This window comes from Sarcophilus harrisii, chromosome 2, assembly GCF_902635505.1.
Source record: "Sarcophilus harrisii chromosome 2, mSarHar1.11, whole genome shotgun sequence".
NCBI classification, from domain to species: Eukaryota; Metazoa; Chordata; class Mammalia; order Dasyuromorphia; family Dasyuridae; genus Sarcophilus; species Sarcophilus harrisii.
In genome coordinates, this window is record NC_045427.1 from 78,826,962 (window position 1) to 78,848,296 (window position 21,335).

Below are 21,335 nucleotides of genomic sequence, written 5' to 3' on the forward strand. Positions count from 1 at the left end.
CTGTCCCCAACAACTATCTGTCTCTCCTCTCAAAGATTCTTTGAACATTAGTGTGGCAGAATGGTATGTTAGTCACAAAAGAAAGGCAGCCTATAGTTAATAGGGCACTAGACTTGGGAGTTAGATTCAAGTATCACTTTGGGTACTGTGAGCACATCATTTAATTTCTTTGTATTTCTTGTGGGCATAGATTGTTGCCTTTTTTTTAAAATCCTCATTATTTGGCAGTGTCTGACACATAGAAAGTTAATAATACTGATTTGATTAAATATTTTTGTAATTTTGGATCAGTTTCTCAATACAGAGGACCAAGCTGTTGGATTTTAACAGAATAATAATCTTAGCCTAACGATAATGTTGACTGGGACTTTTTTTCCTTTCTAAACTAAGCTCAAATGTTACTTTCTACACAAGGCCTTTCCTGGTAGCAGCAACTGATGGTGCTTAGATTTATTCCATCTTTCCTCTGAATTTATTTTATTTGTAAATATTGTCCTTTAAGATAGAAGGTTTGTTTTTGTGTCCTTAGCACCCAGCATAGTACCGGGGCATTGTTGTTAAATTGTTCAGTTGTCTTCGACTCTTTTGGACTCCATTTGGGGTTTTCTTGCAAAGATGCTGGCATGATTTGACCTTTCCTTCTCCAGTTTATTTTACAAATAAGGAAACTGAGGAAAATAGAATTAAGTGACTTGCCTAGGGTCACACAGCTAGTAAGTATTTGAAGCCACATTTGAACTCAGATCTTCCTGGCTCCATCCACTGTGCCACCTAGTAAGCACTTACTTGATAAAGGATTAGTGATTCTTAAGGATTTTTCTTATTTCCCAGACAAAATTAATGAAGTCAATTTTTTTCTATGAGAAATGAGAGCAACTTGTTTATCAAAAAAAAATGTCTTGGACTTAAGAATCAGAAGGCTTGTATTTGAATCCAACTTTCAACTCTTTATCTCTTATCAGCCATACTACTGTAGGTAAAGCCAAAAAGTCTGTTTCCTCATGTATAAAATTAGTTAAAAATATCTGTATTATCTAATTGATAGGATTGTTATGATGAAAATGTTTTTAAACTGTAAAACCTTACAACAATATGAGCAATGTGCAGTTAGAAGTGAAATATGTGAAGAATGTATGCAAAGCATTTGGAAAACCTTAAAAACCTATCAGCATAGTCAGTTATTATTAACAACTTGTAAAAATTAAGTATAATGCTACTTGAAAGAATGAAAGGGAATGGAAATCCTCAGTTATAGCCTCAAAGTATCTTGAGTTTACTACAGTGCTAATAATAGCAACAATTAGCTAGTGACTTTGACTTTTGCAAAGCACTTTACAAATTTCAGCTCATTTTATCCTCAACAATTATGGGAGGGTGACTGCTATTATTATCTAAATTTTACAGATGAAGAAACTGAGGCAGACAGAAATGAAGTGAAGTGTCCAATCCTCCACCCTCTGTGCTATCTCAGTGCTTCTTTTTATGTTGTCTTCTCTCATTTAGACTCAGTCTAGTCCACCTTATAGGTTCCATTGCAAGTTAAAGGATACTGCAGTTAAAAATGAATCATCTTTATTATCAGGTATTGCTAACTCATATTTCAGCTGGATGCACTACATATATTCTTAGTTTTGATCATTTTTTCCCCTGAAGCCTATTAAACTTCAAAAGGAAGATGCCAAAAAAATACACATTATAGAGGCAGCTCTGCAGGGGGTTAAAGTATAGTCATTTAGTATCTCAAAGTCTCATAAGTCTCACACAGTCTCAAAGGCAGAAGGAATTTTGCAGAGCATCTAGTTGAATCGGCTCATTTGACACAAGAGGAGAGGCCAAAAGAATAAGCATTTATTAAGTACCTACTATATACCAGGCACAGTGCTAAGCCTTTATAAGTATTATCTAATTTGAGATAACAGATAACTTTCATCCAAAGTGTATTACAAAGGAAGAAAAACCAAATAAGGCTTAACATTTCAACAACAATAGTACGTTTGAGAGGCCCAGCAAAGCAGAGCTACTTACCCAAGTATCTTTTCTATTAACATGAGTACAGAGCCTTCTCCTACCTGATCTGAAAATCCCATCATTATCATCACCCTTTTATATTAAATAAAAGTATGACTCTTGTCTCTAGCAAGACACATTAACTCCCTGGAGTGGGGTGAAGGAGAAGGGAAAAAAATGTCATGGAATCAGGAAAAGGCCAGTCTGATTTAGTTTACTAGAGGTATTGTTTTAGGTTTATGGGAAATTAAAGAGACTCTGTTGCTGGATGAGATATAGGAAATATATATATATATATATATATATATATATATATATATTTCAAATATGTAGATGTAGGAAGAGCAGGTCATGGTAGTTATGAGCCTTGGGAACGTTGGTAGAAAGTGCTGGTTCGAAAATGATAAAACAGAAGAATAGCATAGCATGCAAGGGCACCAAGAGAATATATATGGCATTGAAATTATATTTCTCCTCTTAACCTTATCATTTGACAGAGTGTTGGAGAGAATAAGGATACCCCCACATATACATATATCATATACATACACATATAATATGTATATGATCTTAACCATCTCTTTTGAGGAATTAAATCTTATCTAATGAATATATAAACAAAATACAAAAATCAGTGACAGATGATAATAGCTTCATATTTCTTTATCTATGTTATATTTTATTTAACTCAGCTGATGGACTAGCTTGACAGATTCAACTTGGCAATGAAAATACTTTATCCAAGTTTGCTAATAACATTCTTGCCCTGAAGATAGTCTTATCAGAGTATGTAATATTCAAGCCATTTATTATTTGTATTTTGGATCTCATGAGGAGGTGCAATTTGTTATGCAAAGACCAGAAAATATGGTTTAGTTCTAAATTACTAACAAAATGCAATGCAGCCTACTGAATAATTAGCAGAAGTTCAACTGAAAATGGAGAACTTACCTGTAGCTAAGGGAAACAGTGTCATTTTTCATTCATTCTGCAGTTTGCAATTTCACTGTCATGTATATAAGAAGGATGGCCTGAACTTTCTAAAAGCTGAGCTATATAGCTTACTTAACTGTGGACAATAGTAAAGAAATATCAATTCATATTCTCTTATTCAGTAATATCTATTTTTCATGTTCATGGCTAGTTAGAACACAGATAGTTGGCTTACCTGGGCCTAGAGCCCATCTTCTCAGGCATAGAACATCAACTGCTTCACATTTCCATCATGTTAAAAAAATAAAGGCTTTTTCCCCCAGTTTCCTAAAATTACCCATTTACTTGTCTCTAGCCTGGCATAGTCAAATTGTCCTATTTCAGATTAAATTAAGAGGAAATTAAAAGTAACTATCTAAAAATTCTATTATAGAGAATTAACCAACAGAGAACTATGCTTATCATTTAGGAAAACTAAATTTTCCTTCAGCTATACTTGGTTAATGTTGATTTCCTTCGAAGAATAGAAGTTGGAAACAATTTATATTCATGTGTTCTCTCTCTCTCTCTCTCTCTCTTTCTCTCTCTCACACACACACACACACACACACACACACACAGGATGAAATAGGTATATGTGATGCTTCTGCAAAAAAAGTCTTTGGGTACATGCAATATTTTTAGTCTCTCAAATAATACTGCATAATGGAGTTGTCTATATCTAAATAACTTTACCACTAGCTAGCCTCATTCTACTCTCTTAAAAAGTCTGGTTATCAGGCATTCTTAACTCTTTGTGTTTCATGGAACTCTTTGGCAATTTGGATAATGATCTTGGCAATTTGGATAATGATCTTAAGTACATGAAACAAAATATAAAAGATCACCAAGGAAACTAATCATATTGAAATACAATTATCCAAATATTAAAATACAAATTATGGCCCCAGACAAGGGTATTCATGACTCTGATCAAGAGTAATGTTCTTAATGCCATTTTGGGTTTTATTAAGAGAGACATAACTTCCAGGCATAAGGAGTGGGCCTCTGCTCTAGTCAGACTGCACTGGAAGTATCAGATTCAATTCTCACAGCCACAGTTTGAGAAGGACACTGATGAGTTATCCCAGAGTATCCAGAGCATGAAGGCTAGGATGGTGAATGGGGATATGACAGAGTCTTCATTAGCAGCTTTTGCATTTTTATTTTTGTATCCTCAGCATCTAAAACAGCAGCAGGAACTTGGCAGATATTTTTTTAATAAATGCTTATTAATTTATTCTAGTAGTTTAAAAAGATGGTTGTGTGGAAGAGAAGTCAGTCTTAGAAGATCATAGATTTAGAGCTGAAAGTTTAGAAAATTTAAAAGCCAGTCAATCTAACATGCTCATTTTATAGATGAGGAAACCAAGGTCAGGATAAATTAAATAACTTGTCTAGGGTTACACAAGTGGATGTATCTGAGGCAAGATTGGAACTCTTGCCTCTAACTTTAATCTTTGACCTACTAGGCCACCAAGATGCTGCTCTAAATATATTATATTTGGCCGTAGGGAAAAGAAACAGAAAAAAAAGAGAGGAAGTTACAAAAAAAACTTAGTTTACATTAGGAAAAAACACTTAATAATTTTGTTAAACAATTTGTTCATTTGTTTCAATCATGTCTGACCCTTTATGACCATATTGGTGGAGATACAAGAGTGGTTTGCCATTTACTTCTCCAGCTCATTTTACAGATGATGAAACTGAGGCAGACAGGATTAAGTCACTTGCCTAAGGTCACACAATTGATGTGTCTTGAGATTTGAACTCAAGTTGGGTTGTAAGTAAGGACTTCAAGTAACTGAACAAACACTTTTGAAAAAGAATCTAAGGATTATAAGATTTTCAAAGGAAAAGAAAATAGGCATCTGGAAAGTGAATCCCCTTTAAGATGAAAGGAATAAAAGAAACAAGTTTTAAAATTTGATTTCAATAAACTATCCGAAAATACTTCAGGCATGGCATGCTCATTTTAAATTCCTGAGTGTTTTTCAGTCCAAGAAGTGGGAAAGAGAAAATGAATTATTACATCAGAGAGAGAGAGAGAGACCGACAGACATACAGACACAGAGAGAGAGACAGAGAGAGAGAAAGAGAAAGAGAGAGAGAGAGAGAGAGAGAAAGAGAGAGAGAGAGAGAGAGAGAGAGAGAGAGGAGAGAGAGAGAGAGAGAATCCTTCGTTGAAATGTTATGTCTAGCCTTGCTTTGTCTCATTCCTTTCCTTTTAAATACCATTGCTTTTGAAATGCAGCGGTAATGACTCCCTCTTTTCTTTCTTAGGGGGACGTTGGCTGGAATCAAGAAATAGCTTCTGTTCTAATTATAGCCAGAAAAGTGAGGCAAAATCCCAAGAAAAAGACCTTTGACTGTGGGTTACCAGTCCAGCTCACAGAGTAAATTCTTACTATGGACCCTCATCATTGACCTGGTGACACACATGATGACATGTCTCTGGTTATTCAAGCTCCAGAAGAGAAAAAATGAACACAGTGTCCTTCAACGCTCAATAATGCTCACTGAAAACAATGAACAAAATTGGAGGATTGGCCTTTCCTAGTGCTAGAGAAAGCAGATTACTTTGCAGTAAAGTTACACATAAACAAAGAAAACTAGCCCCAGCCTCTCTGTGCTCCTTATGGAAGAATTTACAGGCCACAAGAGAATTCTTGAGTCACTATGAGTACTTTACATATCCGTTTTTAAGCTGCTACAAAGTGTTAATCATCTAGTTAAATATTCATGAGTCCTCAGGAAATGGTAAAGCTAGGGCATTTTCTCTTTCACATGAATGTAGTTGGCAGCCCTGGGAATGTCATTGTTCAAGGGCCTAAACACACCAATGGAGTTTCAAATGGTATTTCAAAGGGCAAGAACAAGTCCCTTTTCAGTTCACCTGAGGACATTTTATATATATAAGAGTTCAATTGACTTTAGAGAATATATAAAGTATGAGTAATAAATAATGGCTAATAGCAAAAGTTATATTGTGTGTAAAGTCTGCAAAACATTTTTTTACATACAAGGTTTTCACTGATCCTTATACTAGCACAGGGAAGTAAGTGCTATAAAGATTTCACTAATGATGAAATTGAGGCAAACAGAGGTGAAATAATATACCAGAGTCACACAGCTAGGACCAATCTGAGGTAGAATTTAAATTTAGGTTTTCCTGATCCCAACCAGGACTTGTCTTATCTCCTAAACACATAAATTAGAAATCCTAATTTCAGGAAGCAAATTCCCTGGAATTTGCCTTCTTTCCCTTCCTTCCCTTCCTTCTCTTTCTTCCCTTCCTTCCCTTCCTTCTGTAATAACACGAGGATGTCAAGTACTCCTAATTATTTAAGTACTTATAATTAAGTAGTTAGATGTCTTTTAAATACTCAATCTCCAAATTACATGGAAAGAAAAACATTCAAAATATAGAGACCTAGCAGAGGAATTCATAATCACATGGGGAGAGGATGGTGTATATCTGTATCTGTCCTGTTGTGCTGTCAGCTACTGGAATTGATTCAAGGATGATTTTGGTGAGCTCACAAATTGTGAGCTTTCATTCTTAGATTTTTATTATAATGATTAATTTATCTACTTTACCAGTGATCTTTAGAATACTAAATGAATGTTCATTTGCTTATCAATTGCCTATGAAACTCAAAATATTTTTTGTTATAGAAACAATTTTAATATGTGGTAGTTAGTTCCCAAGCTAGTCCACACAAGTTGGTTTAGTCCATGGCATACCTGATGAATCATGATGTTAATAATGCTATCCTGAGTTTTTGATCTGAGGAACAATGATATCAGAAGTGGAGGATGAAGAAGAGATTGGAGAGCCTTAGGTAAAATTTAGAAAATTTAGAAAGTTCCATGACCTTCTTTTACTTTTTCATAGGTATTAATTATTCTTAATTAAGGCCTTAAGACCTTAAATTTTTTAACTGTTGCAAGAGGAAGTTCTTTCTATGAGTGATACAAACAAGTCTCAAAGAATGTTATAGGACATAGCTGTGTTTGAAGTTAGGAGAATGATATTTGCTTCTTTGTTAAGCAATTATAGCTCACAAGTTGAATACCATTTATTAAATGCTTACTATGTGCCATACACTGTGCAAAGTACCAGGGCTACAAAAAAGGTAAAAGATACTTCCTGCTCTCAAAGAGCTTATAGACTAATTGGAGAAACAGCTTGCATACATCTATTTACATTCAATGTAGGCTAGATATGAAAAACCTATAATAAATTACCACAGGAGGTTTTCCAGGGACATTTAAAGAATAGGATATAAAACTACTTTTTTGATAGAGAAAAAAAATATATATGTATGTATGTATATGTGAGAGTATATCTGATATATATCTATATTTATATATATTATTTAATGAGGTTATACCATATATTATACAATATATATGAGTATATATTTATATATATGAGTATATATTTATATATATATATGTTGAAAATATTGCTATTTATCTACCTGTCAATCGAAGTATTTTTAAAGAAAAAAAAATCATAGGTCCAAGGTCCAATATATAACAAACTGGTAGTAAATATTAGCTTAATTATTATTTTTTTTTGCTGTAGCCTGAGAAGATAGATATAAATATTTGAAGTGGCAGGGCTACAAAATTTTTGCTACTTGACATTTTTGCTACTTACCAACCATTTGTCAACAAGGCTACATAAGTAAGTCAGAAATGTTATGCCCAGTCACAGTATTGTTCAATTTCTGATGACTTTCTCTCTCAGCGAAAGCCTGTCCAAGATGTGATGATTTAAGTTACCTGGTAAATGAATTCTTTGGAAACATAGTGCAAAATAAATGTCCATGACATGGCATAAGGATTTTATAATGGAAATATGGGTTAAGAAAATCTTCTTCCCACTGGAAACTGGGAGTAGAAAGTTTGTGTCAAGACTTGTACAAGCAGTTAGATTGATGATTCTTATATCCTTCCTGCTCCTCCCCCAAAAGATTTCATGCTTTTTGGCAGAAATATTGACTTTAACTTTAGGAGGGTTAATGTTGGTACCATACTTGTTGACTTTCATGCTGGCTACTGTAGTAGATTAAGAGACAGCTCAAAAATCTTATAAAATCCAAATGCTTAGTACCATTCAGTACCATGAATAGGGAAAGGAGACTCCAGAACCATTTTTCCTTTGCCAAGCTCTGAGAGTAGTAATGTGGAGTCACACTGATTAAGCTGTGTGATGGGATACAAAATCATGAGGTGAAAGCAACTCAGACTGTGGATATTTTTCATGTTTCCCCTAAAACACAAAGACTTCTTTCTGTTAACCTTGGGAAAAATCCAAGACAGAAAGTGCAAAGTACAGCTAAGGCATCCATTTAGAAATCTAAATAGGGTGCCTGCTGTTTTGAGCTACTCAATGCACTAAGAGTCACTCAGATGGCTTTGAGAAGACCTGCTGACCTCTCTGTTTTTGCTTCCCTTTCAAAATGCTTCAGCTTTCCTGCCATCTCAGCAGACGCCACATCCTAAATGGGCACTTGGTGATAACCCAAGCTGTTCCATAGATACCAACCCAGACATGTCTATGAAACAAAAGGATCAGCTCCTGGACTCCTGTGATGCAGTATGGTTTAATCTGTGTTTATTTTTCAACAGAATGCTGGAAAACAGAGAAGGCAAGCACATTCTGGAAAACCATAGCAAAATCCATGTCCCTTGGCTTATGTTTCTCCTGTGATAGGTACTACTATATATATATATCACACATTCTCTCTCTCTTTCTGTGTCTATTTTTCACCCCCTTTCTTCCTGTCTATGTCTATTTGTTAGTATATTTCTGTCTTCTTTCTATTTCACTGTCTATCTCTCCATATTTTTGTCTCAGTCTCTGTATTTGTTTGTTTCCCTGACTCTGTCTAGATGTCTGTCTCTGTGTCTCTCTCACTCTCTGTATTTGTGTCTCTGTTTCTCCTTCCACCCACTCTATGAATATGGACAAAACATGACAACATCAATGATGTCACTTTCAATGTCACCAGACTGTAGTTATCGTCAGTTTTCTCTACCTTCACACCTCATAAAAACTTGGTTTTCTAGTCAGCATGTTTGGGAGTATTCACTGCCATGAAGAAGTCTGAGGTAATGGGAAGAGCCCTGGTATGGAGCCCAAATATCTGGACTCAAGTACTTCTTTAGACACTTACTAATAGAGTGACTATGGGAAAGTCACTTAATCTCCTCAAATTCAGTTTACTCATCTTGAATTTTCTACCTCACAGAACTGTGGTGAGGAAAAACATTTTGTAACATATTTTTTTTATAGTTAACAAGAGATATGAGAGACAGTGGATGGAAGAAGATATCCCGTCTCAAATTCAGGAAGAACCTTGTGACCATGGGCAAATTCCTTTACCTCACAGGCAATTCTCTAAGATTGTAATTTGCAGATACATTGACATAAGGGTCCTTCTTCCTCTGGCATTCTATAAATCAATAAAATGATAGGCCTGGACCCAAAAGATTACTACAAATGTGAGCTATTCTCGTGAAAGTTTAACCTAGTTAAAACTCAGGTTATAGACATATCACAGTAATAGTTATATCTACTTGGTGCTGGGGTTTGGAGTAAAATCCAGTATTTTATTATTATCAAGCTATTATCTATTATAATCAGAATGGAGATTTTACCTATGCTATAAAATCAAATCTATTAACAAATAGTGAGCCACAGTATAGAGGACTGCTTTATTTAAAAAAAATTCAGTCTAAATAATTTCAATTCATAGATAAGCCAGAAATATTAAAAGGAGGGCAAGCAGAAATGTGTAAGACTTCAATTTCATGATATATTAAGATTAGGTGAAAGAAATGTTTATCCTGAAGAAGAATTAAAGGGAGAAGCAAGTATCTGAAGGAATATTAATGAAGAAGAGGGACTTCAGTTCTTCAGCTTGATCCCATTAGATTGTAAGCTCCTTGAAGGCAGGGAATGTCATTTTTTCTTTTCTTTTCTTTTCTTTTTTTTTGTTTTTGTTTATTTCCAGTGCTTGACACAGTGTCTGACATGAAATAGATGCTTTTAAAATGTTTCTTGACTATAATAATGAATTTGACAGTCATCACAATAACACTAGGGGAAAGTAATGAGTGGGGATGCAGAGACAAAATTTAAGCTCAATGTTAAAGGAAAAAACGCCAATAAACTACATAATGATTAGACTTTTCCCAAAGTGAAATGGACTGTCTCAATGGGTAGTGGTGAGGTGGGGGAGGGGAGTTACTCTTCATTGGAGACCTTCCAACAAATTATGGATGACCACCTTTTGGACATTTTGTGAGAGGCAACTCTGGCTTACGTATGAGTTGAACTGAGTGTCATAGAGGTCCCTTTTCATTCTGAAGTTCTGTGATTCCCTGATTCTATAATGATGAAACCACTTCTGGACAACTGATCAACATCAGTGCTATTCTTCTACCCTCCCTTCCCAAATTAGACAGCTCCCATTTCTTCCTACTTATTTTCCACATTACTAAATTAATTATGTTCCAAGAGCCAATTCCAAGAGCAATTCTAACCAATCGGGTTAGAATCCCCCTCAGAAATGACCCAGATTCCCACAAAATCAACTAAAAGAAAATGAAAGATGCAGTAGAAATTTTGAAGTGGTTCTTTACATTCTTCACATTTTTAGTCCTTCCTTGACATAAAAGGATCATCATTACTCACAAAATGTCTGCAGTCTTGAACCTGGCATTCAAGTTCCTTAACAATCTGCAACCAACATACGTGCCAGTTATCTAATTAACTTGGGAATTCATACATTCAACATTATTAGTAAACAATACTTTTCTCTATTTCCCTGTTTATATCTTGTCTGGTGCTTTGCATTTATTATAATTAGTGTCTAGAATGAAATTTACTGCCTCTACTTTACTGAAATCTCTTACCTATCTAGAAACTTTTCTTAAAGTGTCACCACCTCTGTGAAGTCTTTTGTAAAAGACTTTTCAACCCCCATCCCTCTCAACTCATGTGAAAATTTCTCATGGTTTTGTTCCCTCTTTCCCTTCACTTTATCTCAATGCTCTTTAAATTATCTCTACAAGTCTCTGCTCTCTGAGTAGAATGTTAGTTCCCCACGAACAATATTTGTGTCAATATCTACACTCTTTCCCAAGAACTTGTCATATAGTATCTTCTTGCATTATGAATGCTTAGTGTTTTTTTAAATTATTATTTAATTATTTCAACAACTGCTTATTTTCATGAAAGGGTAATCAATTTACTTGCCTATCTAATTTATTTTCCCCTGATTTAAGGTAGACCACAAACAGCTTGGCTCACTTTGACAGGAAGCCTTGGAAAACATCATTTCTGGCTATTTGAGTTTAACTTTGGGAAAGTAAATGCAAATAATGCCCATCTCTGAGCCTCCAAACCTTATAGGTCTGACTTTATATCCCATTCCTTGAGGATATATAGACTAAAAATTGTAAAACATTTAGTATAGCACAATAAGTGGTATATGAATGTTAGTTATTAATAATAATAAAAATTAAAAACCAAGAAAGGGAGCTTATTCCTTACCTGGCACTGAAGTTCCTAAGGCAACAAACACCACTGCTGTCACTGAATCCTTCAGGCCAATGGTACAACCAAAGTGAGATGCCAGGTCACCAATGAAAGCTGTCAGAAGGCCGATCATGAGGATGGACACAATAAAACATGCCCAACCATTCCAGTACTCTGTGGGTGGGACAAAGGCAAAGAGAACCTTCCAGAAAACAGTGAGGAAGTGCATCACGTAATCAAAGCAAGAGGGCAGCTTCTCTTCTCCACATTCATCATCATCATCATCTTCCCCTGGGGAAAAATAAAAACACAGACTTGGAATTGCACAGTTATGAACACTGGCATGCCCCTTCCCCCTCTATACTCTCACAAGTTATACCCAGCCTCCTCAAATTGATTGAAATTTATGGAAGTAAACTCAGTTTATTTTTAGGGTTGACCAAGTCCATTTTAGGCAGACAGAAATAAATATGACCCTTTCTAATTCTCAGAGGCATTTCCATGGGAAGAATGTTGTCTCAGGGCTGTGCTGAGTCTACACCACCTCTATCCTTAACACATGGCAGGGCATTGTGAACAATTTCCTTCATACTGCATTAACTGAGTTTCAATTTTGATCCTTGAAACATCCATCTTCTGAAAAAGGTTCAGGATTTTTGGATGAGGTCTAGAAAGAGAGCAATTGCTTAGGGAACGTGTTCTGTAGGCTTTTGAGAGTTATTGAAGAAATATACATGTGGTACTATTTCTTTTACTTGAACTTTTCTTTCATTAATTATTCCTTAATCAATTTCCTCTTCTATAAATTGGAAATAATAACAGTCCCTATCTCACGGGGTGTAGTGATATCAAATGAGATAACATAGAAAATTCATCACAAGCCTCATAGAATTAAGTATTAGTTATTATTAATCAAACAAAAAACTTTTACTAAGCACCTATGTAACAGAAATTGTATTAAGTGCTAGCAACACAAAGACAAAAGCAAAATACACTCTCCTCAAGCAACTGACATTGTTTTATACAGTGATAATATGCACAAAATATGAAAAGAATAAACAAAGTAATTTGGGGAGGGCACCAGTAGCTGGGAAGTTCAGGAAGGATTAGATGTAGAATGTGGCTCTTGGTGGATTCTAAAGAAGCAGAGGACAGGAGGGATTCTTTTGAAGGCCTAGAAAACAATTTTAAGCAGTGGGTTGATTCAAATGTTTATAAAATGAATCCTATTTTGTTAGTGGAGTTGAATACATTATATTAACTTTCTATGGAGGTTTTCCTTTGTAAAGCAAAGAATGTCAGTGTTTATAATGTGAATGTTTGTAATGTGAATATTGTTCAGTCATTTCAATCATGTCCAACTAGTCATGACCCTATTTGGGATTTTCTTGGCAAAGATACTGGAATGGTTGGTCACTTTTTTCTCCAACTCATTTTATAAATGAGTAAACTGAGGCAAACAGGATTAAATGGTTTGCTCAGGGTCACATAGCTAGTAAGATGAGACTTCCTGACTCCAGGGTGGGCATTCTATCCACTGTGCCATCTTCTGCTCATTATGTGAACAGTCATTCCCTAATTTAGTAATTATAATTTGGATTTTCTACTAGCAGACCTCATCTGAATGTTTTTGCTTTTTTTCATTTGAATTTCAGAGAGGAATTGCTCAATGAAGTCCTGGTTTTTGGCTTACAATAGTTAGCTCTTTTCTAACACTATCCACAGATGCCCCAGAAAAGTTGGAATGGCCATTCACCTCCAGCTATACGTTACACCTCAGTAGTCTTCCATTTCCACACATTCTCACTGACATTAACTGGGATTCTCAGTAAGGAGCAAATTAAACTCCTTTGTAAAAGAAAATCCTGTGTGGATTCTTTGGAGACTGATCACATTATAGGCAGAAGTGCTTTAAAACAGAAGTACTTCTGATAATTGGTGCCTCTTTCACCAAGAAAATATGCTCTTCATATATGTGGGCTAATCAAGTGGACAATGTAAGCTTCATTTGCCAAGGAATTAAAGGGAAATAAGGACCATATTTGATGAAGAGTTAGCTTATGGTAAGGGGTTTTTAAGGTTTACAAGTACTCTCTAAAAATCCTGCAAGTATTTTTATTTCCATTCTACATTTGAAAAAAAAAAAACAGGCTTGAAGAGGTGAAATAACAATTTGATCATTCAGCCATTAAGAGTTATATTTGAACCCAGGTCTTTTGATTCAGAGATCAGTTCCCTTTTTGTTACATTAAACAATATAATTTTGGTTGATTAAATAATGGACAGATCCCTAGAGAGAAAATGTCCTGTGAACAGGTTCAGAGCTGAGTTCCACTTGGAATGGAATACTATTTTTAAAAATTAAGATGGCATGGCATGACTTCAACCTAGAACTGAACGGGAGGAAGAGAGTAGGATGGATAGTATTTAGTATGTCATGTAATATTTTAAATGTATTCCCTGGCACATTCATCATTTTAGCAGGAAATGTTCTCTATTCATGGCATGGAGTTTTGAGTCCCGAAACATCACAATCACAGTGTCTTTGAAGAATCACATGTTGATTATCTCCAGTGGCAATAGTGAGCAGTGACACAGATACAGAATGCAGACTGAGATTTGGAGTCAAGAAGGTCCATTCTCAAATCTAGTTGCCAACATTTTACCAGCTCTGTGAGCCTGGTAAAGTCACTTAATCTTGTGCCTCAGTTTCCTTCTTTGTACAATGTAGGATGATACTAACACCTTCCCACTCCTATTGTCACTGAACAAAGTTTAAACTTTGAACCCTGGCATTTTGGTCCTCCAAAGTTTGTCATGATTCTTCTTGTTCAGTCTCACCTCAATTTCATCTGTCCATGTATTCTACATTCCAAACAAACTGGATTACTGTCTATCCTCCGTTTTTGAGACAATTTCCTTCCATAGCCATACTTGGCTAATGCTACCCCTCTCCTAATCTTTGTCTATTGAAACCTTTTCTTTAAGGGCCAACTCAGGAATCATTCTTCTGGATCACCCCACAGCACTCCGAAATTTCCCATTTGATTTCCTATGCCATTGTAATCATTCTTCTGGACACTACATTGATTTCTCCATATCTTATCCTCCCATTTAAAACTATAAGGCACTTAGGAATAGGTACTGGTTTATTTTTTACCACATGTCTCTAGCAGCAGCATAGTCTTTCCTATTAATATTAAATTTAAATTCTGTGGGTCTCTCTCTTTTATATTTCTCTCTCTAGCCTCAATGCATTAGATGATGTTATATGTATTCTAAGAACACTTTTTTTACTTGAATTTTGTATTTTGAAGATGCACAAATATATTGTAAAAACAATAACAGGAAGAAATCAAATAATTTCATTGCCTCACAAGTAGGAACTATATATGTAAAAAAGATCTAAATAATATCTTTCCATGAGAAATGTGGTGGGGTATAATTAGGTAGTTTCTACAAAATGAAAAATTATGGAATTAATTATTATTTTGGTTACTGCTTTTATTATTTTACATTTTCTGGATATATTCTCTTTTCAATTTCATCATTACTTCATTGTTTTGCAGTCATGTGAACCAATATAGGAACCAAAATTTCACCTTACTCTTTGCAAAGATCCTTGCCTTCAACAAGATCTCCAGCAAGAATGGAAGGGGTTCTTTTATCAGAATTGAACTCTACTATAGAATAAAAGAATTTTGGAGTTTGTCTAATCCTATTGTATATAAGTGAAAGTCCCATTTTTTAAGGCCTTGGTTAGAACTCATTTGGAGTATTATATGAAGTTCTAGGCACCACATTTTAGGAAGAATAATGATAAACAGAAGGATAACAGGATAGTGAAAAGCATCAAGTTCATGCCATGACTAATTGAAGGTAGTTTCAGCTAAAATGCCACCTTTTCTGGCAAGCTTTTTCTGACCCCTCTCCCTAAATTTTATTGTCTTGCTTCTGTTGGCTATTTCCAATATATCTTGTATATAGTTTCTATATAGTTGTTTGCATGTCATCTCCCTCACTGGACAATGACCTCCTTGACATCCTTTTTTTGTTTTTTGTTTTTTTTTTGTTTGTTTGTTTTTCTTAACACTTAGCACAATGCCTGACACAGAGTAAGCTATTATTATACTTTTACAGAAGATAGTGATGGTGACAAAAATTAAATTACTTGCCCAGGGTCACTTAGCTAGTGAATGTTTGAATCAGTATTTGAATTCAGGTCTTCCTGATCCCGGGTCCAGCACTCTAACCACTGTACCATCTAGCTACCTAAAATCACATACTCATGCACTATTTACAATCTCCTGCTCTTAGGGATATATCATCCAGGGCACATTTGTCTATGAGAGGTACTTTGCTGTTATTGTTATTCAATCAGGTTCAGCTCTGTGATCCCATATTGGGAATTTCTTGACAAAGAAACTAATCTTCTCCAGCTCATTTTATAGATGAGGAGACTGAGACAAACAGGGTTAAGTGACTTGCCAAGAGTCATACAGCTACTACATGTTTGAGACCAGATTTGAATTCAGGAAGATTATTCTTCCTGACTCCAGGCCTGATGCTCTATTCACTGAGCCACTTAGTTAATATACTGGGAAGAAAATTTGCATTGCCTACCTCCTTTCAAGGATGGCTTTGAGAAAAGCCACAAAGTACTATGAAATGTGAACTATTTCTACTTTAGATAGTGATACTTTGAGGTCTTCCTTAAGCAAATCAGTGAGATTTTGAAAAAATCAACCAAAAATGCTTTTGAATATAAAGACTAAAATAATAGTTTGTGCCAACCTAGTTCTAATGACTCCCTGATGATTCTTTTTCTACAGTCTTTTACAGCTTTTGAGTTATGCAGGGTATTTTGCCATCAGTAGGTTTACTTTCATTGTGTTCTCCCAGTAGAAAGTAGGCTCTTTGAGGGCAGGAATTATTTTATTTTTGTTTATATCAATAGAAACTTGCCCAGGGCCTGTGTATATGGAGTAGATATTAAAGAAATACTTGTTGAATTGAATCAAAATTTCCTCTTATTTTCATCTCCTTTTACAATCTTTATAAATTATAGTCACGAGTTTTGATTCAAGACTTAGAAGTGCTCATTGTATTGGAGATTTAAAAAAAAAATTATCCCAGGCTTCAAAAAACCCTACACTTTTGGGGGGAGACATGTACATACATTGAAAATTTATATAAAATAGAATAAAAATTAGCAAATCATTAGCAAATGGGCAATTAGGTGGTATAGTGGATAGAGCATTGAACATAGAATCTAGAAGAATCATCTTCCCGAGTTCATATCTGTCCTCAGACACTTACTAGATGTATCCCCCTGGGCAAGTCACTTAACCTTGTTTTCCTAATCTATACTTTGAGTTAGAAAAGGAAATGAAAAACCATTTCCATATCTTGGCCAAGGAAAATCCCCAAAATAGGTCACAAAGAATTGGACATGACTGAAAACTACTGAATAACATTAACAAATTGAGGGGGAGATCAGGAAGACTCAAATAAAAGGTACCATCTAAGCAGAGTTTTAAAACAAAGGATTCTTAAAAAGGTAGAAGTGAAGTGGGAATGCATTCAAAACATGATTGATAGCCTGTATAAAAAAAGAGAAAAATGAGGTAGAGGGCTTGTGTGAAGAATAGCAAGAATACCAAATCATCTGGATAGATTAATGCAAAGTGTAAATAAGCTTGGAAATCTAAATAGGAACCAGCTTATAAATGATTTAAAAAATTTTAAGAGTGGAGCTTAAATTTGATCCTAGAGGCAATATGGAACTATTGGAATTTATTGAGTAGAATCGTGACATGGTTAGACTTTGGTGACTGTAAGATGGATTGAAGAGAGGAGAGACTTGAGCTAGGGAGACCACTAAGAGGATAATTTAGTAGTTTAGGCTAGAAGTATGTGAAGACTTGAACTGTGAAGTGGTCCTCTAAGTAAAAAAAAAAGCATATGGATATTAAAGTTATTAAAACATACAGACATGAATAATATAAGTTCTTTTTAAAACAGATCAGGATCCCTAGAAACATGATGAAGAAATGCAATAGGATTCTAAGCTGTAGTCTTGAATGTACTATGATTTTCTGTCAGTTAGAGCATTGTGGATGGCAGGCGAGAATTTGGCTCAGCCCACTGAGCCTTACATATATTTGACAAGGCAACTCATCTCCAAGAATGAAATATGTCCATAAATTACAGGGATCAGGATATTTGCCCTTAGGAAATAAGGACTAAAAAAGCAGAAAAAAGGGAAGGAGGTTTGTAAAAGTATAGGATGGGTTGAATACTCTAGTTCAGTGTAACCAAGTTTTGCCATGAAGCACCTTTGTCTCTTTTATCATTTTGGGCAACTAACAAAGAAATCCTGAATCAATCTATATCCCATTACACTGAATAGATTTTTACCTGCTTCAAATGCTATATGGATCACATGATTGTAAAGCTTGAGGCCCAATCAATTTTTTTTTTCTGTTGCATATTCTAGATTGAATGATTACTGTATTTCTTTTCTTTTTAATTCAAGAATGGCTCATTTTAAGTATCTGTTTTCTGAACAACATGATTTGCTACGCTAAGTACAAATATACTTGGGACATCATGGCAAATTTGTCTTTTCATTTATGACATTTCTTGACAGTTCACACATGCAAGTATAAAAAGCCAAGATCCCATCCTTTTTCACTGACAGAAATCACTGAAACAGAAGAATCGGAAACGGGCCTTAAATTTGTTGTAGCCTCCTCACTGTAGAGAAGAGGAAATCAAGGACCAGGAAGTGGTCATATCTTCGCATTCTATTCTACTTTCCCTTTACAGTAATAAATTGTCAAGTATATGATTCGGGTTTTCTGACATTTTGCACTAAATCAAGAGATAGTTTTGTTTTTGTCTTAAAAAAACAAAACAAAACAAAAACCCCCCACAACAACTTTTAAATACATATTTACAGTTTTCATGATCAATTTTCTTTTTACCTTTCATAAGTGACAGTTTCAATGGGCCATTGGATCAGTTCTTCAGAGACTCAACCTAATAGAACATTTCTTCTGGTCATGGTTTTCTGAGTACTGTAATAAGCATTTCCCTAAGCCTTGACTATTGAGATTTCTATGGACACGTGTATATATAATGTATACGATGATATTTGGCATTTTCATATGTTTTTAAGAGTATATCTTACCTTAAACACTTAATATATGGATTTCAAATGGAAGGGTCATTAAAAAAAAAAAAAAGCCCAGTAAAAGGACTGCATCTGGATTGCAAGTGAAAAATGTAACTGGGTTCTCCTGTTACACAGTTCCCAACATTCCAGGATTGGGGAACAAATGATTTTTTCATTTCACCAAGTAAATTTTCTTCTTGGTAGATCTCTCTTCCCTTCTCTTGCTCTATTCTCTCTTTTCTTTTTTTCCTCTTTGTCTACTCTGCTCTGCTAGCTTCCAGATCAGTAAATGCTCCGTATCCTCAATGTCTGGCACATAGGATCAACAATCAAGTTCCTTCTATCAAAGTTCAGCATAAGTAGGACATCCTATAAGAAACTTATCCTATTAATAATGTCAGTTGCTCATCTTCTAGAAATTTGTAAATTTTTATTCACTTTATTTACTTTTTTTTATTCACTGTCTCCTAATAGAATAAAAACTCCTTAAAGTTTCATTTTCTTTGTATTTCCAGTGCCTAGTACAGTGCTTGACATGCAAAAGGCATTTAATAAATGCTTGCTGAATGAATAAATGAAATGTGTACATTTAGCTATCTTAAACAGAAATTGCTACTCCTCTGTCCTCAGGCCCTGCTAATTACTCATCACCCCCTTAAGTTATTATTATTTTTTTATGAAGATGTTATGTTTATTCTTCTTAAGATCAATTTGGCAGTTCCAAGGGGCATGACTTGGGCATTATACTCCAGAACAAGCATCTGTGACCATGAGATGAAGCAGATAAAACAGCATTTCATGCATGAATAACTCTCACTTAATCTCTAGGACAAAGAAATTCCAGGGTAAAGCTCTCCACCAAAAAGGAAATGCTCATCAGCTCAGACCACTGTGGCCTAGAATGTTGATTTCACCACAAGAAATAGTTAATGTGACAGAATTGCTATTTTCCATAGGCAGCAGATGCCAAGATAATGAACAAATCTGAGAAAGACTTCTAGCCATATGAGATTTTGTCATTACCCAAATGAACCTGTTTAAGACTGACAATGAATCGGTCTGTTCCTTGTGTTGAGATTTTAAATGAAGCACTCAGTGATTTGAAGACTCCCAAATGTTGTTGACTGACATAATTAAGTGTGTGGACTTTCCTCCTGAAAAATTTCAAGGACTCTGTCCAGTGGAAAGATTAGATATTCCAGGTCTTTCACCTAATAATAACCTTTCCTTATTGTTTTGTTTTTGTTTGTCCAAACCTATAATTTTATCTGTCTACTGATACAGTTGAAATGATTTTTTCTGTTGTACAGTCTTAAAGAGTTGGTTGGGGATGTTAAGTGACTTACTTGGAGTCTCATACTTAATAAACACAATGGGCAGAACTAGAATCTCCTATTTCAGAATTCCTTTAACATCTTTTATTAATTATAAAATAAACATATCTCTTTTCTCTCTGATGGCCACCATCTTAGTTATAATTCCTCATTTCTTTTTCAATAAGCTCCCGATGACTTTGTAACTGACCTCCCTCCAGAGAGGAGTCCTGTTTCTTCTCACTTCAATCCATCCAAATTGGCTTAATCTTCATTTTCTTTTTTTCCTTTGGCTTAATCTTTCTAATGAATAACTTGGATCATGTTACTCTTTTTGCTCAAGAGGTGACAATGGTTCTCTATTGCCTACTGAAAGAAGTCCAAGCTCCATAAATGGGCAATCAAGGCCTTTTGTCATCTACCTCCAACTTATAATTTATTTCATGCTTAAGTCTTTCACAAATCCTCTTTTCTAGCCAAATTGAGTTATATAGTCTTCTCCAAATTTGTCTCACCTTTCCCCAGCTCTGTGCTTTCCTTCATGTTCTTTTCTATCCCTGGAAGAGCTTTCCCTCCTGGAATTTTTCCAGTCTACAAACCCCAAGTCAAGTACCATCTCCTCCAATGAAATCTTCCTTGATCCCTCCAGTCAGAAAAAAAAAAATCTCCTTCTTATGGCCTTTTCATTTATACGTACACACACATTTATGCATGTCTATACATATTATACACACACATATATGTACACAAACACATACACATTTATACACAAACACACAATACATATACTGTATATTTAGTCTTTTTGGTGTATTTTTATACTTGTACAATCTTCCTTCTTTAAAAAAATCACCTTTGAAGAGATCTCCTAAATTTGTTTTGAAATTTTCCAGAAATGAAGCCCCTCTCAAACTAATTTAATAGTGATTTTTAGCTAATAATACTAATGTGCATTTATAGAATGATTTCAAATTTATAAAGTGCTTTGAAACTCCATAATCCTTTGAATACATAATGTAATTATCCCCATTTAATGAATTAGAAGATTGAGATTGAGAAGATAATATTAATAGTAATACCTCTCATTTACATAGCACTTATTTACAAAATACTTGGCATCCATGATCATTTTTCTAACAACTTTTGTTAGCTATTATTATCATGCTCGTTTAACAGATGAGAAAACTGAAGCTCAGTGAAGTTAATAATAATAATTTACACATATGTAGCACTTTCATTCATTTGATTCTAACAGTCCTGTTAGGTGTTATTATCACCACTTTATGGGTAAGAAAAAATGAAG

The 21,335-nt window shown here is 34.8% G+C and overlaps 1 protein-coding gene across 11 annotated transcripts in view; it reads right to left on the reverse strand.

Annotated features, from left to right (window-relative positions):
- The window catches only part of SLC8A1 (solute carrier family 8 member A1), a 428,962-nt gene that overhangs the window by 12,401 nt on the left and 395,226 nt on the right, over positions 1-21,335 (reverse strand). For all 11 annotated transcript variants that reach the window (XM_031950394.1, XM_031950395.1, XM_031950399.1 and 8 more), the window contains one exon: positions 11,555-11,830. In XM_031950394.1, the coding sequence (XP_031806254.1) occupies positions 11,555-11,830 (276 nt within the window). The remainder of the gene's footprint in view (positions 1-11,554; positions 11,831-21,335) is intronic.